Consider the following 19,405-nt stretch of genomic DNA (forward strand, 5'->3'; position numbering starts at 1 on the left):
CAGATCCCTCCTACGGGACGACATTATTTGTCTGCAAATGAATAAATTATTTTCCCGCCTTTTTCCCCTCTAATGTCCGTTGCTGAAATGCCGCCACCTCCTCCCCCCCCCTCCACCAGGTACACCCCAACCTCACCGCGTCCTCTTCCTCCATCGCGCGCACCCCGTTTTACGCGGCAGCGATCATCGCGACTGCGCCATAGCAACCAAACTCGGGATGCCGGGGAGCAACGGAAACAGCTGCCGGCCGGGAAACGAGGCGTCTTCGTCTTGGGTTCCGAGGTTGGTCATAAGAGTGTCCGCTTTCTTGCTTGAAGATTTTAAACTTGCTGTGGCTCTTAAATCGAAGTCCAACCTATCTCCGAGGGATGATGGCTGGAAATGAAAAGTAGAAATGTTTATTTTGAGTGAAAGAATGAAAGAATGGATGAATAACTATTGGACGCGTGTCATTTAGCGAAAGCCACCGCAACAAACGTTCCAGGATATATATATTGGTTATATAACTTGGTTACGTAGGAGAAACCTGGCTGAAAGAAAAACATATATATATATATATATATATATATATATATATATATATATATATATGTTATGGATTATGGATTTATCAATAACAGTGGTGTATTATTTGGCTTTCTTGGAAAAATGCAAAGTAATAAACTGAGTTTAATTTAAAATAAACATACTTCCAATCACCTCCTTGCAGCAATATTGTAAGCAAGGAAGAGTACAATGGCTCATTAGTATTTTACAGCTACAGTCCAAACATTGCTGTCTCTCTACATTGGGCTAAATTTTATTTACATTCATTTAGCCCATTTATAATCTGCATTTCTGGCAAGCAGTGAATATTCAAGACAGCTAAAAACATTAAGATAAGGAATAATCTGAAAAAATACAAATGTAATTTGATCCTAAAGGTAACTAGCAATTAAAGGCCAGGGAAGGAGGCATATCTTTAACTAAACTGTTTCACTATGAGATACTGGTGCATTTTTTTCAAACAATTATTGTTGTGAAAGTTTATAGCACTGTGTATTATAGAAATTAAATAGAAGAGTATGTCTTTTTATGTTTCTTTTCTTCCTTTTATGATTTTACTTCGAAGAGCAAAAATTGATTTCATCAGTTCAAAGATAATATAAAATGTACAGTTACTTTTTTATCTATCTGATATTTTAGGCCTCTGTAGTACTTTTAACATGCAGCATCATTTTATAATTAGTAATCAGTTTTTACCTTTTGTTGGAAGAAAAATCCAGGTCCAGGTCCAAGCCGAGAATAAAATGGAGGCTGCTTAAGAAAGAAGGTCCGTTTATTTATTTTATTTTATTTTATTTTATTTTATTTTATTTTATTTTATTTTATTTTATTTATTTTATTTTATTTATTTATTTCATCAAGCATGTATTTTATGACAGATACAAGTGTAAACATAATTATAAATACATGAAAAGGATACGAATGAAAGAAAACATTAGGACAGGGACGGTAGGCATGCTGGTGTGTTTATGTATGCCCCTTACAGACCTCTTAGGAATGGGGTGAGGTCTACAGTAGACAGTCTAAGGTTAAAGTTTTGGGGATTTGGGGAAGAAATCACAGAGTCAGGTAGTGTATTCCAGGCGTTGACAACTCTGTTACTGAAATCGTATTTTCTGCAGTCTAGTTTGGATCGGTTTACCATGACTTTATATCTATTGTGTGCTCTTGTATTGTTTTGGTTGAAGTTGAAGTATTCATTGGCTGGTAGGCCATTGTAGCAGATGATTTTATGTACTATTCTTAGATCAGACTGAAGACAGCGAAGTTCTAAGTTGTTTAAGCCCAAAATTTCAAGTCTGGTGGCATAAGGTATTTTGCTGCAAGCAGAGGAGTGGAGGAGGACTCTTCTTGTGAAATATCTCTGGACTCGTTCATTGTATTAATGTCCGATATGCAGTGCGGACTGTCCCAGAATCACAGGCTGATTCTGTTCATCAATAAACAGAATCTTTCTTTCCAATCAGCCTCCATTTTATTTCCAGCCCCTTTCTCCCAGCTTGGAACTGAACCAACACTTTAATGCATATTAATATTTTACAGATACAATTAAAATCAGTATATTTATTTTAAAAATAAAATTACAATTTTGTTTCCTTTTCCTAGTAAAGAAGTCAAAAATATGCATTTGCTGTTGGAAATGTGAATGTTCTCAGAATTACATTCTGTAATATACTACATTTTGTGCATTTGCTTCATATATTGTCAGCTTTATCAAATAAAAAGTTCAAGTCATAGATATTAACTATGAAACCTTTCTCCTGCACTTAACAATATAAAATTAGTTTTTCTAAATCCTGGTGTTTATACTGCAGACCTATTTTTATTTCTTAGACATGCTGTTTGGGATTTTACAAATTAACTGACTTAGTAGCAGGCAAAATGCATTGCTTATTGCCCACCTTGGTCATTGTACCAGAATTTGAATTACTAAACTACTGCATTCCCTGCACATTGTTTAAAATTCTCATTTATTTTAGCAAGGTTATCTGGAGTCTCAACTATTGCACAATCTGTAGCTTGGCTGGCTGGTTCCTCTTACATATGTAAAAAAATTACATATTTTTAAAGGGGGATCAGAATAACAGACTTTGAAGAGACCTTGGAAGTCTTCTAGTCCAACCAGTGGTGGGATTCAGCCAGGTCAGGCCCAAAATGGGGCACGGGGAAGACAGTGCATCCCCCTCCACATCCGGTTTTTGCTCCCAGGGAGGGTGAAGGAGGCCAAGTGCTGCCTGTCACACACCCTGGCCACGCCCATCAAGCCACGCCCACAGAACCAGTAGTAAAAAATTTTTAATCCCACCACTGAGTCCAATCCCCTGCTCAGGCAGGAAACCCTATAACCATTTCAGACAAATGGTTGTCCAATCTCTTCTTAAAAACTTGCAGTGTTGGAGCATTCACAACTTCTGGAGGCAAGTTGTTCCACTGATTAATTGTCTTAACTGTCAAGAAATTTCTCCTTTAGTTCTAGTTGTTGTTTTTTCCTTGATTAGTTTCCCTCCATTGCTGCTTGTCCTGCCTTCAGGTACTTTGGAGAAGAGGTTGACTCCCCTTCTGTGGGGCCCTTAGATATTGGAACATTGCTATCATGTCACCACTAGTCCTTCTTTTCATTAAACTAGACATACCTGGTTCCAGCAACTATTCTTTTTAACCTATGTTGATATACTGTTTTAATTCTTTTACAGCAATTAATACAGTCAGGTCCAGAAATATTGGGACATCGACACAATTCTAACATCTTTGGCTCTATACACCACCACAATGGAGTTGGAATGAAACAAACACAATGTGCGTTAACTGCAGACCGTCAGCTTTAATTTGAGGGTATATACATCCAACTCAGGTGAACGGTGTAGGACTTACAGCAGTTTGCATATGTGCCTCCCACTTGTTAAGGGACCAAAAATAATGGGACAGAATAATAATCATAAATCAAACTTTCCCTTCTTAATACTTGGTTGCAAATCTTTTGCAGTCAATCACAGCCTGAAGTCTGGAACGCATAGACATCACCAGACGCTGGGTTTCATCCCTGGTGATGCTCTGCCAGGCCTCTACTGCAACTGTCTTCAGTTCCTGCTTGTTCTTGGGGCATTTTCCCTTCAGTTTTGTCTTCAGCAAGTGAAATGCATGCTCAATGGGATTCAGGTCAGGTGATTGACTTGGCCATTGCATAACATTCCACTTCTGTCCCTTCAAAAACTCTTTGGTTGCTTTTGCAGTATGCTTTGGGTCATTGTCCATCTGCAGTGAAGTGCTGTCCAATGAGTTCTGCAGCATTTGGCTGAATGTGACCAGATAATATTGCCCAAAACACTTCAGAATTCATCCTGCTGCTTTTGTCAACAGTCACATCATCAATAAATACAAGAGAACCAGTTCCATTGGCAGCCATACATGCCCACGCCATGACACTACCACCACCATGCTTCACTGATGAGGTGGTATGCTTAGGATCATGAGCAATTCCTTTCCTTCTCCATACTCTTCTCTTCCCATCACTCTGGTACAAGTTGATCTTGGTCTCATCTGTCCATAGGATCTTGTTCCAGAACTGTGAAGGCTTTGTTAGATGTTGTTTGGCAAACTCTAATCTGGCCTTCCTGTTTTTGAAGCTCACCAATGGTTTACATCTTGTGGTGAACCCTCTATTCACTCTGGTGAAGTCTTCTCTTGATTGTTGACTTTGACACACATACACCTATGTCCTGGAGAGTGTTCTTGATCTGGCCAACTGTTGTGAAAGGTGTTTTCTTCACCAGGGAAAGAATTCTTCGGTCATCCACCACACTTGTTTTCCATGGTCTCCCAGGTCTTTTGGTGTTGCTGAGCTCACCAGTGCATTCCTTCTTTTTGAGAATGTTTCAAACAGTTGTTTTGGCCACGCCTAATGTTCTTGCTATCTCTCTGATGGGTTTGTTTTGTTTCTTCAGCCTAATGATGGCTTGCTTCACTGATAGTGACAGCTCTTTGGATCTCATCTTGAGAGTTGACAGCAACAGATTCCAAATGCAAATAGCACACTTGAAATGAACTCTGGGCCTTTTATCTGCACATTGTAATTGGGGTAATGAGGGAATATCACACACCTGGCCATGGAACAGCTGAGAAGCCAATTGTCCCATTACTTTTGGTCCCTTAACAAGTGGGAGGCACATATACAAACTGCTGTAAGTCCTACATCGTTCACCTGAGTTGGATGTACATACCCTCAAATTAAAGCTGACAGTCTGCAGTTAATGCACATTGTGTTTGTTTCATTCCAACTCCATTGTGGTGGTGTATAGAGCCAAAGATGTTAGAATTGTGTCGATGTCCCAATATTTCTGGACCTGACTGTATATCAAAACTTAAAACCTGCCATCCTGGGCCGAACATTTGGGAAACCAGGCTCTGCCTGTCACAAGCCAGGACAAAGGGTGAGTGATGGAGGAGTAACACCTCTTTAAAAAACCTTGGTCCAGCTGGCCCGGCTGGTAGCACCTTGTAAGGGCCCCTTTCCAGGGTTACAGAAGATGGTCAACGGTTTTGAAGGTAGAAGAGGACCCTATGTCCTAACAGCAGAAAAAGGACCAGAACTATCTTCACTTAGCAGCATCTGTACTTCAGTGAGCAGCTGCAAAAGGCATCTTCTCCAGTAGAGCGGCCTCTTATTAATACCTAGCAGTAGGTATAAAATGCCTTCCACGATAGATAGAGTGACACATCGGTTAGCGTTGGAGTACCTCAGTCGTATCAGTGGTAATATCTAGTCAAATTCTGGATCTGAGGGTGCAGCCTCAGCAATTTAGGCAACTAGCACTACGGTACCAATTTGGAAGGGCAAGGGTGACATGGCAGAATGCTTGAATTATTGGCTGATTCGGCTCCTGTCTCACACCATGAAAATATTTGAATGTATTATTGATGCCAGGCTCTGCAAGATTGTCTCCATCACTCTGAATCAATGTGGCTTTCTGAAAAGGAGTGGAACGATGGACGCCACACTGCTCAGTTGCTTTTGGAGAAGCACTGTGAGAAGACAAAGCCCGTCCACATGGAATTCCTTGACCTGGAAATGGCCTTCAATCACATCCCATACAACACTAATTTGGCATGCCCTATGATCTCACAATGTTCCTGAAGCCTACATTCAATGGATTCAACTATTGTACTGTGGCGTCACTATCATGGTCCGATGTGCAGTAGGAACATTGCCTCCCTTCTCCATCAACATCGGAGTACATTAGATGTTGGCACTTTCACCTCTGCTATTTGTCCTTTGCATGGATACTATGACGCTTGACCTCCAATCACCCCATCCATGGTCACTTCTCTATGCCAACAACATCTTGATGAATAAGCAACGTGAAGACTTCTGAGAGAAAACATGGCAATGGAATGAATGGCTCAGCGAATTTGGCCTTTGACTGAACATCAAGAAAACGGAATATAGCCCCCCAAACCGATGGAACTATCAAATTTGGTGGAGAAGATCTGAAAAAAGTAGAGCAATTCAAGTACCTTGAATTCTTCATAGGCAATGACAGTGATAGTTTTCCATATGGCCATGCCCATGTCAGTGCCGCCTGGATGAAGTGGCCCCAGATGATTGGAGTCCTGTGTGATGCCTCTATGCCTCAAGTCAAAGATTTACATAAGAATAGTGTGCCCAGTCGCTCTCTACAGCAACATCAAAGCATGAGCTGGCCCTACACATGATGGAAATGCAAAGGCTCCAATGGTATCTTGGACTAATGTAATTTGACACCATGAACGATGACATCTGATGTCAACTGGGAGTCACACCAGTTGTAGAAAAACTGCTGTAAGAAAGACTTAGATGGTATGGAATACATCATATGCAGTAAAGAAGACTCCGTGGCAAAGACAGCCAGTGTCTGGACCCTGGTGGTCAGTGACTCTTTGGGAAACCAAAGTATCAGTGGATGGATCGCATCAAGGAGGACATGAAATGCATGGGTGAAGATGCCATGGATTGACTCAAATGGAGATGAATATCCTGACTCAAATGGAGATGAATATGCTGACACACAGACCCTGCCATAGAGCAGGAATGCTAAGATATATCAAAACTTAACAGTATGTAATTTATCAACATACATAATTACTTTTCATAGAGAAGTTTCACACAACATAGTAACTAGTTTTGCTCACAAACTAGCCTACCATATTTTAGTCTGTTGTGTTGCATGAATATAGCCTGTGTAATAAGTTATGGTTTAATGGGTTCTGTATACAGTACCCAAGTTTAACTGAGTAAACCACTGGTTAATACAACCATGCAAACATTTGTCATGGAAATACAATCTTTTGAGTAGCAAACTAGCTAATTACATATCAGCTGGTGATATGTGAGTATAAATGTGCCGCAGAAGATCTGTATCGTATTGTCTAGTGTTTCTTCCTTTGGATGAAAGCTGGGCCAGATAATTTGGTTAAAAAGTAGACACCTATGTAATATCCACCCTTTTTATCTATTTGCTTAATTGCATCTTCAAGGAAGCATTTAAACTGTGAAAATAATACGGAGGAAGTGTTTGGTCCTGGTTTAATATGCATGGAAGTATCCAGGGCATAAAGCCAGTCTCACAAGTCAACAATTATAAACTTCCAAGCATTCAAATGTCAAGTAAACAATGTGCATCTTGAAAAAAAGGGTATTTGTATTATCAATTGATAACCATAGAGATATCTATATTACCGGGGATGGAGAATAAGCTGGTACAGTTGATTTCATGCTGACATTTTCCCCTCCCTCAAAAACAACAACAACAGACATAGTTAATTTCAGGTTGAAAAGTGCTTATGAGTGAAGAGACATTGAAATAGTTGAAAATATTTGTCAAACTGAAAAAATAAAATATTCAAATTTGGAATGCAAAATAAATGCATACTGAAAAAAATATTAATCCTGAAACAGTTATATAATTATTGGAAGTCAAATTAATCATTTCAGTTCCACCTCCATTTACTCATCTGACCTAATATGAGTAGAGACTTTCTTACGTACTCATAAGGCTGCTGGGGAAAGCAAGGCCTGCCTTTGAATAATGGCACGAATATAACTGGTTATTCAACATATAAAATTATGTGTTAACCTTTGTCCCTAATTATAGGTTACCCAAGCATACTGAGGCCCTGATAGGAATATGATAATTTTGGAGTTAGGAGACAGCCTGTCTTCTCGCTTCAGTTCAGTTTCTAATTAAAAGGATTGCAGGCAGCATATTCAAGTTGATGCACACTCTGATAAATATATGCCCGGTGGATTCTAACTAGCTACATTTCTAATGAGCAAGGTTCCATGGCTAATATTAAATTCTGATCTTTGTTTTCCCAAAGCTGCAAAACTGAATAAAGCTTATATACAGTAACTTGAATACAAACCCATTTATCTCAGAGGTGGGCGGCACATGAATTAACAACCAGTTCGCCCAGCACCGAAAATGTGAGTGCGCATGCATGTACGCGGCTTAAAAAACACAGCTAAATAGGACGGCATAGCGCTGGGGCAGGTGGGCTCACACACCCACCCCCGCAGGTCCCAACTTCTATTTCCCCCAAACCGGTCCGAACCAGCAGCAGCCCACCACTGATTTATCTCCTTCAGTGTAACGAAAGTCTGCTTTTCAGCCATATTGTTAAACGTAGCATTTGCTTTCAGAATACCGTCAGGCTCCCTCAGATAAAGCTTCAAAGCAGAATTTCAGGGAAGAGTCCCTAAGGAGCATACCAATTATTTCTTGCAAGACCCTGACAAAGAAGGGTTACAGATAATTGCTTCTCATCATAGACTTCTGAGTTCTGTATGTCTTTCTGATATACGGAGATGCCATTTTTTTTGCCTCGCAAAGCAGGCTGTATTTTTCACTTTATAGATCGCATAACACGGAGCAGAAATACTTCTCTTGCATGCTGGGTTTCTTATTTCTGGCTGCTAAGTAGGAATTGCTGTCACTACAGACTACTGCAAACTTGTTGAATGGAATGCCAATATGGGGTATCCCAAATACTGTATGTGTTTAGCAACTGAGTGTGAACCTTGAGTTTCTGGCAAAAAAACAACAACAGGCATTGAAGAAAGCTCATAATATTATCAATATCAATATATACAATGTAGGCTGGTGACCCCCAGGGGGAGGGCCTTCTCTGTAGGGGCACCTACCCTCTGGAATCAGCTGCCCCCAGAGATAAGGAGAATCCAAGACCTCAATGCCTTCCGCCGTGCCCTTAAAACCCACTTTTTCCAGCAAGCCGGGCTGGCTTAGGAAGAAATTTTTTAAAATTTTTAAATGTTTAATTGGTTTGTGGCTTTTTTAAATTTTGGGCCAAATTTATATAGATTTTAATTGTTTTTAATATTTGTATTTCATGTTTTTAATTCTGGCTGTGCACCGCCCTGAGTCCTCAGGGAGAAGGGCGGTATATAAATTGAAAATAAATAAAATAAATAAATAAAATATTATTTTTTTAAAAAAAAATTGGCAGGAAACAACAAACCAGCCATTAAGAATACTATTAAAAACATAGGAAACACTGTTAAAAGCATCAGTAACAGAGACTACACCCATCCAATTTAAGCCTGATTCAGGTCCCAACCTTGCTTACTCACCAAAGGCTGACCAGATTTTTAAAAAAACAACAAAAAAACCCAACAGGATTTTCTTGCTATTGAGTGGATAACAGGGAGGGAACTTGCCTGATCTCCATCACAGGGAATTGTAAAGCTTGAAGCAACCACTGAAAAGGCTAGTTTTGAGGTGTGGGTGTTTGGCCTACCCACCGCCAGAGACTTCACATCATAAACCCTGAATGGGATCACACTTCCCTGTTCAGGAAAGGCGTGCAATTTGAAGAGCAAATGGCAAATATGGGCAGAAGGGCTTCATCCTCTGAACCAGTTATGCCTGTTTCTGGACCATGAGGATCCCCAGATAGCTGTTCATACCATGGTCATCGTGGATGGACTATTGGAGTGTAATAGTCCGGGAGGATTTTTCATCAGGTTCGCCTGATCCGCCAGTTGCGTCCCTATCTAGATCGGGACTCCCTACACACAGTCACTCATGCCCTCGTTACTTCTCGTCTGGATTACTGCAATGCTCTCTACATGGGGCTCCCCTTGAGGTGCACTCGGAGGCTCCAACTGGCGCAGAGTGCGGCCGCGCGGGTGGTGATGGGAGTGACATGGAGTTCCCATGTGACACCTCTCCTGCGCGAGCTGCACTGGCTCCCGGTGGTCTTCCGAGTGCGCTTCAAGGTTCTGGTTATCACCTTTAAAGCGCTCCATGGCTTAGGACCTGGTTATTTACGGGACCGCCTGCTACCACCAATAGCCTCCCACCGGCCAGTACGCTCCCATAGAGAGGGGCTCCTCCGGGTGCCGTCGGCCAAACAATGTCGGCTGTCGGCCCCTAGGGGGAGAGCCTTCTCTGTGGGGGCACCTACGATTTGGAACGAGCTCCCCCCGGAGATACGTAGGATCCCGGATCTGCGCACCTTCCGCCGCGCACTTAAGACTTTTCTATTTTATCAAGCTGGCCTGGCCTAAATCTTCCCCCTTTTTAAATGTGGAAATTTTAAATTTTTAAATTTTAAATTCGTCTTTTTATAGGGGTATGGGTAAGGCATTTTAAATTGGGGAGCCATCTTAGATTTAATTCTGTTTTAAACGTATTTTAATTGTTTATATTGTATGTTTTTAACTTTGGCTGTGCACCGCCCCGAGTCCTTCGGGAGAGGGGGCGGTATAAAAATCTAATAAATAAATAAATAAATAAATAAATATTACAGCACATTCTTCATGGTACTCTTATTGAGGTCCACTTGAAAGTTGCAGCCAGTCTAGTATACTTTAGCAGTACAGGCAATTATGGTAATGCTGTGGTTTGCCCATGTTACATTTCTGCTTTGCGAGTGTACTACCGATTGTCTATAAAAGTGAAAACCAGGGGTGAGGAAATTTTGATAGTTCAGAGAACCAGCAAATACCACCTCTGGCTGGTCCCAGAGTGGGGTGGGAATGGAGATTTTGCAATATCCTTCCCCCAGGAGTGGGGAGGGAATGGGGATTTTTGTATTATGTCGGCTGGCAACACCCAGGGGGAGGGCCTTCTCTGTGGGAGCCCCTGCCCTTTGGAATGATCTGCCCCCAGAAATTCGTAAAATCTCTGATCTCCGTGTGTTTCGCTGTGCCCTCAAAACCATGTTGTTCCGCCAGGCTGGGCTATCAATGTAAAGATTTTTAATTGGTTTTAAATGGGATTTTAAATTTGGGGTTTTACAAATTGGGCCTATTATTTAATAATTTTAATTATTTTTAAATTTTGTCTATCTTTATGTTTTTAATTAGGCTGTACACCGCCCTGAGTCCTTCGGGAGAAGGGCGGTATAGAAATAAAATTAATAAATTAATAAATAAAAATAGTATCCTTCCCCTGGAGTGGGGTGGGAATGGAGATTTTGCAGTACCCTTCCCCTGCCACGCCCACCAAGCCACACCCACAGAACTGGTAGTAAAAAAATTTAGATTTCACCACTGGTGAAAACCAACATTGGACCCGTGAATAAATTCTTGAAAAATTATTTCCAATCTATCAGTCAGAATCATTGTGAACAATTTGTAGTCATTATTCAATAATGATATATAGACCATAGTTTCTTGTTAAAGTCAAATCTTGTCTCTCTTTAGGTATTAGTCCTAGATTGGCATCTTTCTTTCCTGTAAGATAGAGTTCATCATATTTTGTAAAGGTTGTAAAAGTTCATCCTCCAAACATCTATAATAAGAACCTGTAATCCATTTGGTTCAGGAACCTTAACTGGTTTAATCTTCTTTATAGCTTCAGAAATTTCATTTATAGTTATAAATCCATTCATAATCTGTTTCTGTTTCTGTTCCTTTATAATCCTCGGTAAATTTTGTTTCTTTAGATGTTCATCTATCTTCTCCAAAGAGTTGTCACTTGTTTTATACAGGTTAGAATAATATTGATGAAATACTTTTTGCATAACCACACTATCCGTTAGTACAATATCTCCCTCTTGCTGTGTCAATATAATTTTATTTTCATTTTCCTTTCTTAATTTATATGCCAACCATTTCTCTGGTTTATTTAGCAAACTCAATGTTTTATTCCTTTATATAGTTCTTTCATTTTTGTAATTTTTAATGTGGATAACTATCAATGTAAAAGCTTAATTTGTTGAGAAGTACTTATTTTCTCTGGAAATTTCTTTAATTTTTCTTTTCTCTTTATCTCAGTCAAAATAGCTTGTGTTTTCTCTTGCCTGTTCTTTTTTGAGTTCACTATTATGTTATTCAAAATAACTTCTGATAAAAGGTTTTCTTGCATCTCAACTCATTTTTAAATCAGTATTTTGTTTACCTTATTTTCAAAAAATTATTTCAATTTCTTTTCTGCTTTCTGTAATTTTTTCTTTGATCTCATATAAAAGAACCGGATTTCATTTAAATAATCAAACTTAAAGGATTATGACCTGAAAAAGTAAAAGTAATATCTCTACCTTAGAAAACTTGGTAGATAAAATTATTTGAAATCCATATCATATTTCTTGTTGAAAGGTATCTATGTCTTTTAGAAAAGAAAGTATACCCTCTTGAATTGCCATTTTTCTGTCTTCATACATTCACTAGCCCTAAATTGTCCATCAAATAAAAGAAATATTTTAGTAACTTGCCTTAAGTGACTTTAATATTTTTCTTAGAAGTTGTATTCAGTTGTGGGGAGATCACTTCCAATCCCCTGTCAAGCTCCAATTTCCATAAGAGAAATCTGTTAGTCTTTCCATAAATCCTTTATAGAGCAGTACTTTTTCTTGGGGCATAGAGTCCCAGTATCAGCCTTTTAGTCCCATGCAAATTAACATCCACTCCAATAAATCTACTGTGGTCATCAGTCAATACAAGTTCTGGTTTTACTTTGGGATTAATATAGAAAACAACTCCATTTCTTTTCTTTTCTTTGTTCCTGATGAAATAATTTTTATAAATGAAATAGTTATGCCCTTTTTTCAAATACAGTATGTGTTACTTTCATGCAAATCATATTTTATTTAATGTTTTCAAATCATTATTTTTTTTTCTCTTTTGGGGATTATTTGCTCCACTTAGATTCAGTGTTAAACATTTGTATTCCACAAACAAGCCAAAAATTCAGCGTTGGTATTTGATCAAAATTTAGATGCTTAGCAACTAGCTCATATTTATGATGGTTGCAGGGTCATGTGATCACCTTTTGGGACCTTCTAACAAGCAAAGTCAAAGGGGGAGCCAGATTCACTTAACAACCATGTTACTAACTTAACAACTGCAGTGATTCACTCAACAGTGGGAAGAAAGGTTGTAAAATGGGACAAAACTCACTTAGCAACTGTCTTGCTTAGCAACATAAGTTTTGGGCTCAATTGTCATAAATCAAGGACTATTTGTAGTGAAAACAAACCCTTAGAACAGTGATGGTGAACCTTTTAGACACCAAGCGCCCAAACTGTGCATGCGCATGCCCAAACTGAAAGATGCAAACTCATGAATGCGTGCACGTGGACATGCAGACATTTGTGAGCGTGCGCATGTGTTGACATGCATGGATGCGCAGACATGTATGGACATGCGTGAGCATGCTCAGGCATGCACATGCGCAGCAGAGACCCAAATACCAGCTGGTCAGCGGGAGGTGGGACATCCCAACACCAGCAGCGCAGCAAGAGATAAGATCTTTTTCTTTTGTGAGCTTCTGTTTTGTCATTTGCAGGGAAACAGAAGCTCACGAAAGAAACACCATGGAGATCTGACCTGGGGCGATGGCGCACATCCCAGCAGAGAGGGCTCTGTGTGCCACCTCTGGCACGCATGCCATAGGTTCGCCATCACGGCCTTAGAACATTGCTAAGAGGCATTTTGTTCTTTAGCTTTACCTGTTCAGCCTTTATATTGTAATTGGGTTTCATAGGAGCATCTCACTAGACTAGATTGTGGATGCCTAAAGTTCCCTCACACTTGGTTCAGAAACTGTTGGCAATAAATCAGTAAATTGGGTTGTTGTTGCTTTTCTGAAAAGGGAGGTGTTGCCACCTTGTGGAAATAGATTATATTACAGTAACATGCGCTGTGGGTAAGAGCTCAGTAATCCTTATTGTAGAACAGACTGACAATTTTATTTGTTTTATAATGCAGTTCATAATGGAGTATTGGAGGTATAGTTCTGTTTGTTTAATTCATTAAATGGATATTTCCAATTTTCAATTCCAGGGAGGAAAGAACGGTTTAGTGATTACATTTGATAATGTCATAATAGTGTACGTATTTCCATTCTGTTGATTGATTAGCATTAAAACTGCAAAAACTTTAATTTAGTAAAGTTGTTCTTTTCCTTTTGCTAACAGTTCTAACAAAAATTACTTTTAGTAAAAAGTAATATTTAACTTTATGATAATAGCTAGCTGACCAAATTGTCAGGGCTGTACAAACTATCAATTATTATAAAACACCCAACATTCTCTCTTAGAATTGTAAAGTATATCTAGTGTTCAAAACTGAGAAAGTCTTTCCAAATTATACACAATTACCAATATGCCTGATAACAATTGAAACAATGGAAATCTGATGGAAAGATCAAATCTGATGGAAAGCAAACAGACTTCAATTATAAAAACCTCATTATTATTAAAATAATAATAAAATGAGGTTTTTATGATATAGGTTTTTATTATTGAAGTTCGTTTCATTCCTTCAGATTTAACACTTATTTTTTTACCAATCTTTCACATTTTTTAAAAAAAAATATCTGAAAGGTGATCCAGATTTTGGGGGAGTGGGAGTAAAAATTGAAATGAGCATCAATGTTCTTCTTAGTGGCCAGTGGTTCTCACTGACTACTCTCCTGCAAATCCCATTTTTACCATGCAAGTATCTTTGTATATTTATAGAAAATCAGGCATTTTTCCCACAAAGCATTCTATTAAAAAAAAAACAATGTCAAGGAGGAATATTCACTTAGTGTTGACAATTATTCATGGAAATAATTTTCTCTGCAGACAAATCAGCTTGTTTTCAAAAATTGGTTTTTGTTGCTCTCCTGCTGTTAAACCTATCTGCATTCTCACCACTCATTTATATATTTATAAGAGATAATAATAGGGATCCGTCAACTTCCATTCTTTAAGTCAACTGTTCTCAGTCTAAATCATTTAGTGTCGTCCAAGTTCAACACTAATGTGTTCTACTATATAATTTACTATACTTTGAGTGAACATTTGCTAAATATTATTGTAGCTAGCTATTGTAACTTTCTTAATTTCTAGAGAACATTGTGCTATTGTTATGAAGTTCATGGATAAATTATATGTTCTCATTCTTATTCATATTTCTGGGATCTAGAGTTTGCATAAACAGAACAAAGGATAGCAACTATGCAACTTCCCATCTTGATGGGAAGCTCCACCATAAGTCATATTTGTTTTAAAAAAGTTTGAGTCTTGTATTATGGTGCCAAAGATTATTTGGATCAAGTGCAAATATATAACAGAAATATATGTTCTAAAGTAAGTATAACCACATACTAAAATAATAAAAATTAAGAAAAATGAGGGGCTTCCAAGGAAGTAATGGCGAACTGATGATCACTGTGGCAGAATGAAGAGCTGCTGAGTATGAAAACCAGCTCTTCATATTTGCCCTCCAGACAAGGAGAGGACCTGAGATTGCCCTCAAGTTGCTCTAGAAAGTTGCTCCTTTTGAAGGGACTGCAAGACAGCAGTCTTTGGTGGGTTTAGAGCTCTGGGAGATGAGGAAATAGCTATTTTGCTCAAAATACAGTCAGTGTCTTTAATTGATTTTGCATGTTTTCTTTTCTAACCACTTTTTAAAATGGCTTGTTAATTGTTTTTCAGCTAGTAAGAAGCTGATTTGATAAACTGGAATATTGAGTGAGTATTCTTCAGTCCTAAGCAAAAGAAAATTTAAGTATAAGGTTAGAATGCAAAACATTTTAAAAAAATAAACAGCAAAAGGGTGAAAGAGAGAATCCTTCCCATGGGGAAATGCTTTTGTTTTGAATTCTTTTTTAAAAATCATGGTAGGATGAGACTTTGAAGGTTGGACACTAGATGGAACCAGAAGGAACTAAAGATTAAAATAAAAGAAGACTTAAACTTACAAATACAGAATGAAGCAAAATACTTTAACATTGGACATATTGAAAAGTATTTTTTAATAATGGACTCAGAAGTTAATTTTAAGAATGTCTGAACAGTATTTTAAAAAATCCAAATTCCATCAAATATGAATTAGGAAGAAAATCTTACATCTTGATATACTTTTGTGATCCTTTGCTTCCAGAGTTCTGACTCATAACTCCTAAAGACAAAAGCCTTCTTCTTCCTGAATATGGAAGGGTTGGGGAAAATCTCTTACTCTCTATGTAAGCAGCACAGGTCACTCTCAAGGCCATGGGAAATTGCTGATAGTCTGGAACACTGTGAAGGTAAGCTGGTTCCCCAATACCACCTTCAACTGTACCATTACTTTCAGCCATTTTGCCTCCATGCTTTGGTATCACAATTTAAGGGTACTGGTGGAACACAAATAGGCAACTGGAGGCCATATGTGACCCATGATTTGTTAATCCTTGCTGTGCAGCCATCAAAATAGCAAAGGTTGCAATAAAAGACTTTTTAGTATCCCGGTGCATTGTATTGTGCTTTGCATGTTGGCATTTCAGAAAACAGTTCCCAAAGAACTGGGTAGAGCTGAGGATTTTGGACAATACCTGCATGATAAAATCGCCCAGATTCGGGGCGGCCTGGACTCTGATTGGATAGCCTCGGACGGGATGATGGAGGTGAGTCTTGAGAGCGTTATCTGGGAGGAGTTTGACCATGTGACTCCTGAGGACGTGGACAGGATTTTGGGGAGGCTTAATGCTACCACATGTTTACTGGACCCGTGTCCCTCCTGGTTGGTGCTGTCCTCCTGGGAGGTTACACGAGGCTGGTTTCAGGAGATTACCAACGCTCCGCTGAGTGAGGGTGTCTTCCCATCCACCCTGAAAGAGGCAGTGGTGAGGCCCCTCCTCAAGAAGCCTTCCCTGGACCCAGCTGTATTAGCTAATTATCGTCCTGTCTCCAACCTCCGCTTCGCAGCGAAGGTTGTTGAGAGTGTGGTGGCAAGACAACTTCCTCGATTCCTGGATGAAGCTGTCTATCTAGATCCGTGCCAGTTGGGCTTCAGGACGGGTTACAGCACGGAAACGGCATTGATCGCATTGGTTGATGATCTCTGGAGGGCTCGGGACAGGGATTGCTCCTCTGTTCTGGTCCTCCTAGATCTCTCAGCGGCTTTTGATACCATCGATCATGTTATCATGCTGCGTCGGCTAGAGGAGTTGGGAGTGGGGGGCACTGAGCTACGGTGGTTCTCCTTCCTCTCTGACTGTATGCAGTCTGTGTTGCCGCAAGGGTCAGTCCTCTCGCCCTCCTGTTTAACATTTATGTAAAGCCACTGGGTGAGATCATCCGTGGCTTTGGGGTAAAGTGTCAACTGTATGCTGATGACACGCAGTTGTACATTTCAACCCCAGGCCACCCTTGACGTGATGTCCTGCTGCCTGGAGGCCGTGCGGATCTGGATGGGGAGGAACAGGCTCAGACTCAACCCCTCCAAGACTGAGTGGCTGTGGCTTCCGACGGCCCGATATAGTTAGTTAACACCATCGCTGGCTATTGGGGATGAGATCTTACCCCCCTCAAAGAGGGCTCACAACTTGGGCGTCCTCCTGGACTCACGGCTGTCTTTGGATGATCATATGACGGCTGTTAGGATATGGTATAAGTCTAACAAGTTGTCCAGGCAATATATGTGTTCTATCACTTTAAATGTATTCTGTAACTCTAAGATGTAATGCTGAGTAATTGTACTGCTGAGTCATTGTAATGACTAATGACTGCTGACTGAATGCTGACTGCAATTATCATAATTGTACTGTTGAGTCATTGCACTGCTGACTTCACTTATCTTAAGTGGATAATTACTAGTGTAAACTGTATATAAGGAGGAAGCCGAGCTATAGTCATTGTTGGACCTGCTCTCATCATTGCTTGACTTGCTGCTTGAAACTGTTACTGTCGTGTGTGAAGAAGTGGATGGATCTGCTATCATCATGATTTGTTACCAGCATTGAATTGCTGTTTATTACCTACTGTTGTTTGTCTGGTAAGAAGATATCTGTAACTTCAGACTGATTTGAATGGCTAAAGACTTGGATTGACTAAAAGACTATGCAATTGTTTTTCACTACAAAGTAAAAACTTTGTTAAACCAGTTTGTATGTATTGTATTCATTGCTCTCAGTACCGTTTCTCTGTGCACTTACTCTGCTGGTTGGTAACACAACAATATCCTTAACAACGGCTGTGGCCAGGGAGGCTTTTTATCAGGTTCGCCTAATCTCCCAGTTGCGTCCATTTCTGGATCGGGACGCCGTGCACACAGTCACTCACACCCTCGTCACTTCCTGTCTGGACTATTGTAATGCTCTCTACATGGGGCTCCCCTTGAGGAGCACCCGGAGGCTCCAGCTGGTCCAGAATGCAGCCGCGCGAGTAATAATGGGGGCAACTCGTCGTTCCCATGTAACACCCCTCTTGCGCGAGCTGCACTGGCTCCCGGTGGTCTTCCGGGTGCGTTTCAAGGTGTTGGTTACCACCTTTAAAGCGCTCCATGGCTTAGGACCTGGTTATCTATAGGACCGCATTCTGCCATCGATTGCCTCCCACTGACCAGTACGCTCCCACAGAGAGGGTCTCCTCAGGGTGCCATCGGCCAAACAATGTAGGCTGGTGACCCCCAGGGGGAGAGCCTTCTCTGTGGGGGCCCCGGCCCTATGGAATGAATTGCCCCCGGACATACGAAGGATCCCCAACCTCCGCGCCTTCCGTCGTGCCCTGAAGACCCTATTATTCCAGCAAGCCGGTCTGATGGGATAAAGGATTTTAATTGGGTTTTGATAGGGGTTTTAAATAATAATTTTAGCTGGGTGTTTTAAATTTGGCCAGTGATTGAATTATTTTAATAAGTTTTTAAATTTTTTGTCTTGTATACTGTTTTTACCATGGCTGTTCACCGCCCTGAGTCCTTCGCGAGAAGGGTGGTATATAAATATAATAAAAGTAAAGTAAAGAGAACTTAAAAACATTTGGTTAACACGATTGAAATCAACAGAAGGGGGAGGGGGAGAAAAAGTCTTAAATAAACAGCAGTACATTGGAAAAATGCTATAATACTTATGTGGGGGTCCTTAGTGGTCTCTGAGCTTGACTGTTTTCTTGCAGGCATTTCATTACGCAACTAGTAATATCATCAGTGCTAGAAGGGAGGATGGGTTTGCTTTCTGTTTATATATTAGTGCCTTGCGCTGTCAGTGTTGGTTTATTTATTTAGCAATGGAAATTATGGTCGCAATTGTAGTCGTAAGTCAAGGACAAAGCATAGCACCGTGATGGTGAACCTATGGCACATATGCCACAGGTGGCATGCAGAGCCATATCTGTGGGCATGCAAGCATTGCCCTAGCTCAGCTCCACCGTGCATGCACGTGCCAGCCAGCTGATTTTCGGGCCTTCCGGGCCCACCAGAAGTCAGGAAACAGTCCGTTTCTGGCCTCCGGGGGGGGAGGCTGTTTTTGCCCTCCCCAGGCTCCAAGAAAGCCTCTGGAGCCTGGGGAGGGCGAAAAAAAACGGGCCTACTGGGCCCACCAGTAACCTTTTTGCCATCACGTGCCAAAAGCGAGGGGAGTGCGGGGGGGTCACACACACATGTGCGGGGCACAGG

At 40.3% G+C, this 19,405-nt stretch overlaps 1 protein-coding gene and 1 long non-coding RNA gene across 3 annotated transcripts in view; one reads left to right on the forward strand and one right to left on the reverse strand.

Moving 5' to 3' along the window:
- Positions 1–243, reverse strand: part of TAF1B (TATA-box binding protein associated factor, RNA polymerase I subunit B) — a 42,109-nt gene extending 41,866 nt beyond the window's left edge. The window contains exon 1 of the mRNA XM_034432074.3: positions 137–243. Coding sequence (XP_034287965.2) covers positions 137–154 — 18 coding nt within the window. The 5' untranslated portion in view covers positions 155–243. The remainder of the gene's footprint in view (positions 1–136) is intronic.
- On the forward strand, positions 143–17,896 carry LOC148116766 (uncharacterized). 2 transcript variants are annotated; one of them, XR_015731315.1, is made up of 2 exons: positions 143–282; positions 15,917–17,896. It is a non-coding gene; the product is annotated as an uncharacterized LOC148116766 (long non-coding RNA). The 2 variants fall into 2 exon arrangements; XR_015731314.1 differs by lacking the exon at positions 143–282 and adding an exon at positions 4,872–6,636.
- Positions 17,897–19,405: the final 1,509 nt, after the last annotated feature.

Source organism: Pantherophis guttatus, chromosome 1 (assembly GCF_059756535.1).
Source record: "Pantherophis guttatus breed Tessera chromosome 1, ASM5975653v1, whole genome shotgun sequence".
In the NCBI taxonomy this organism is placed as follows: domain Eukaryota; kingdom Metazoa; phylum Chordata; class Lepidosauria; order Squamata; family Colubridae; genus Pantherophis; species Pantherophis guttatus.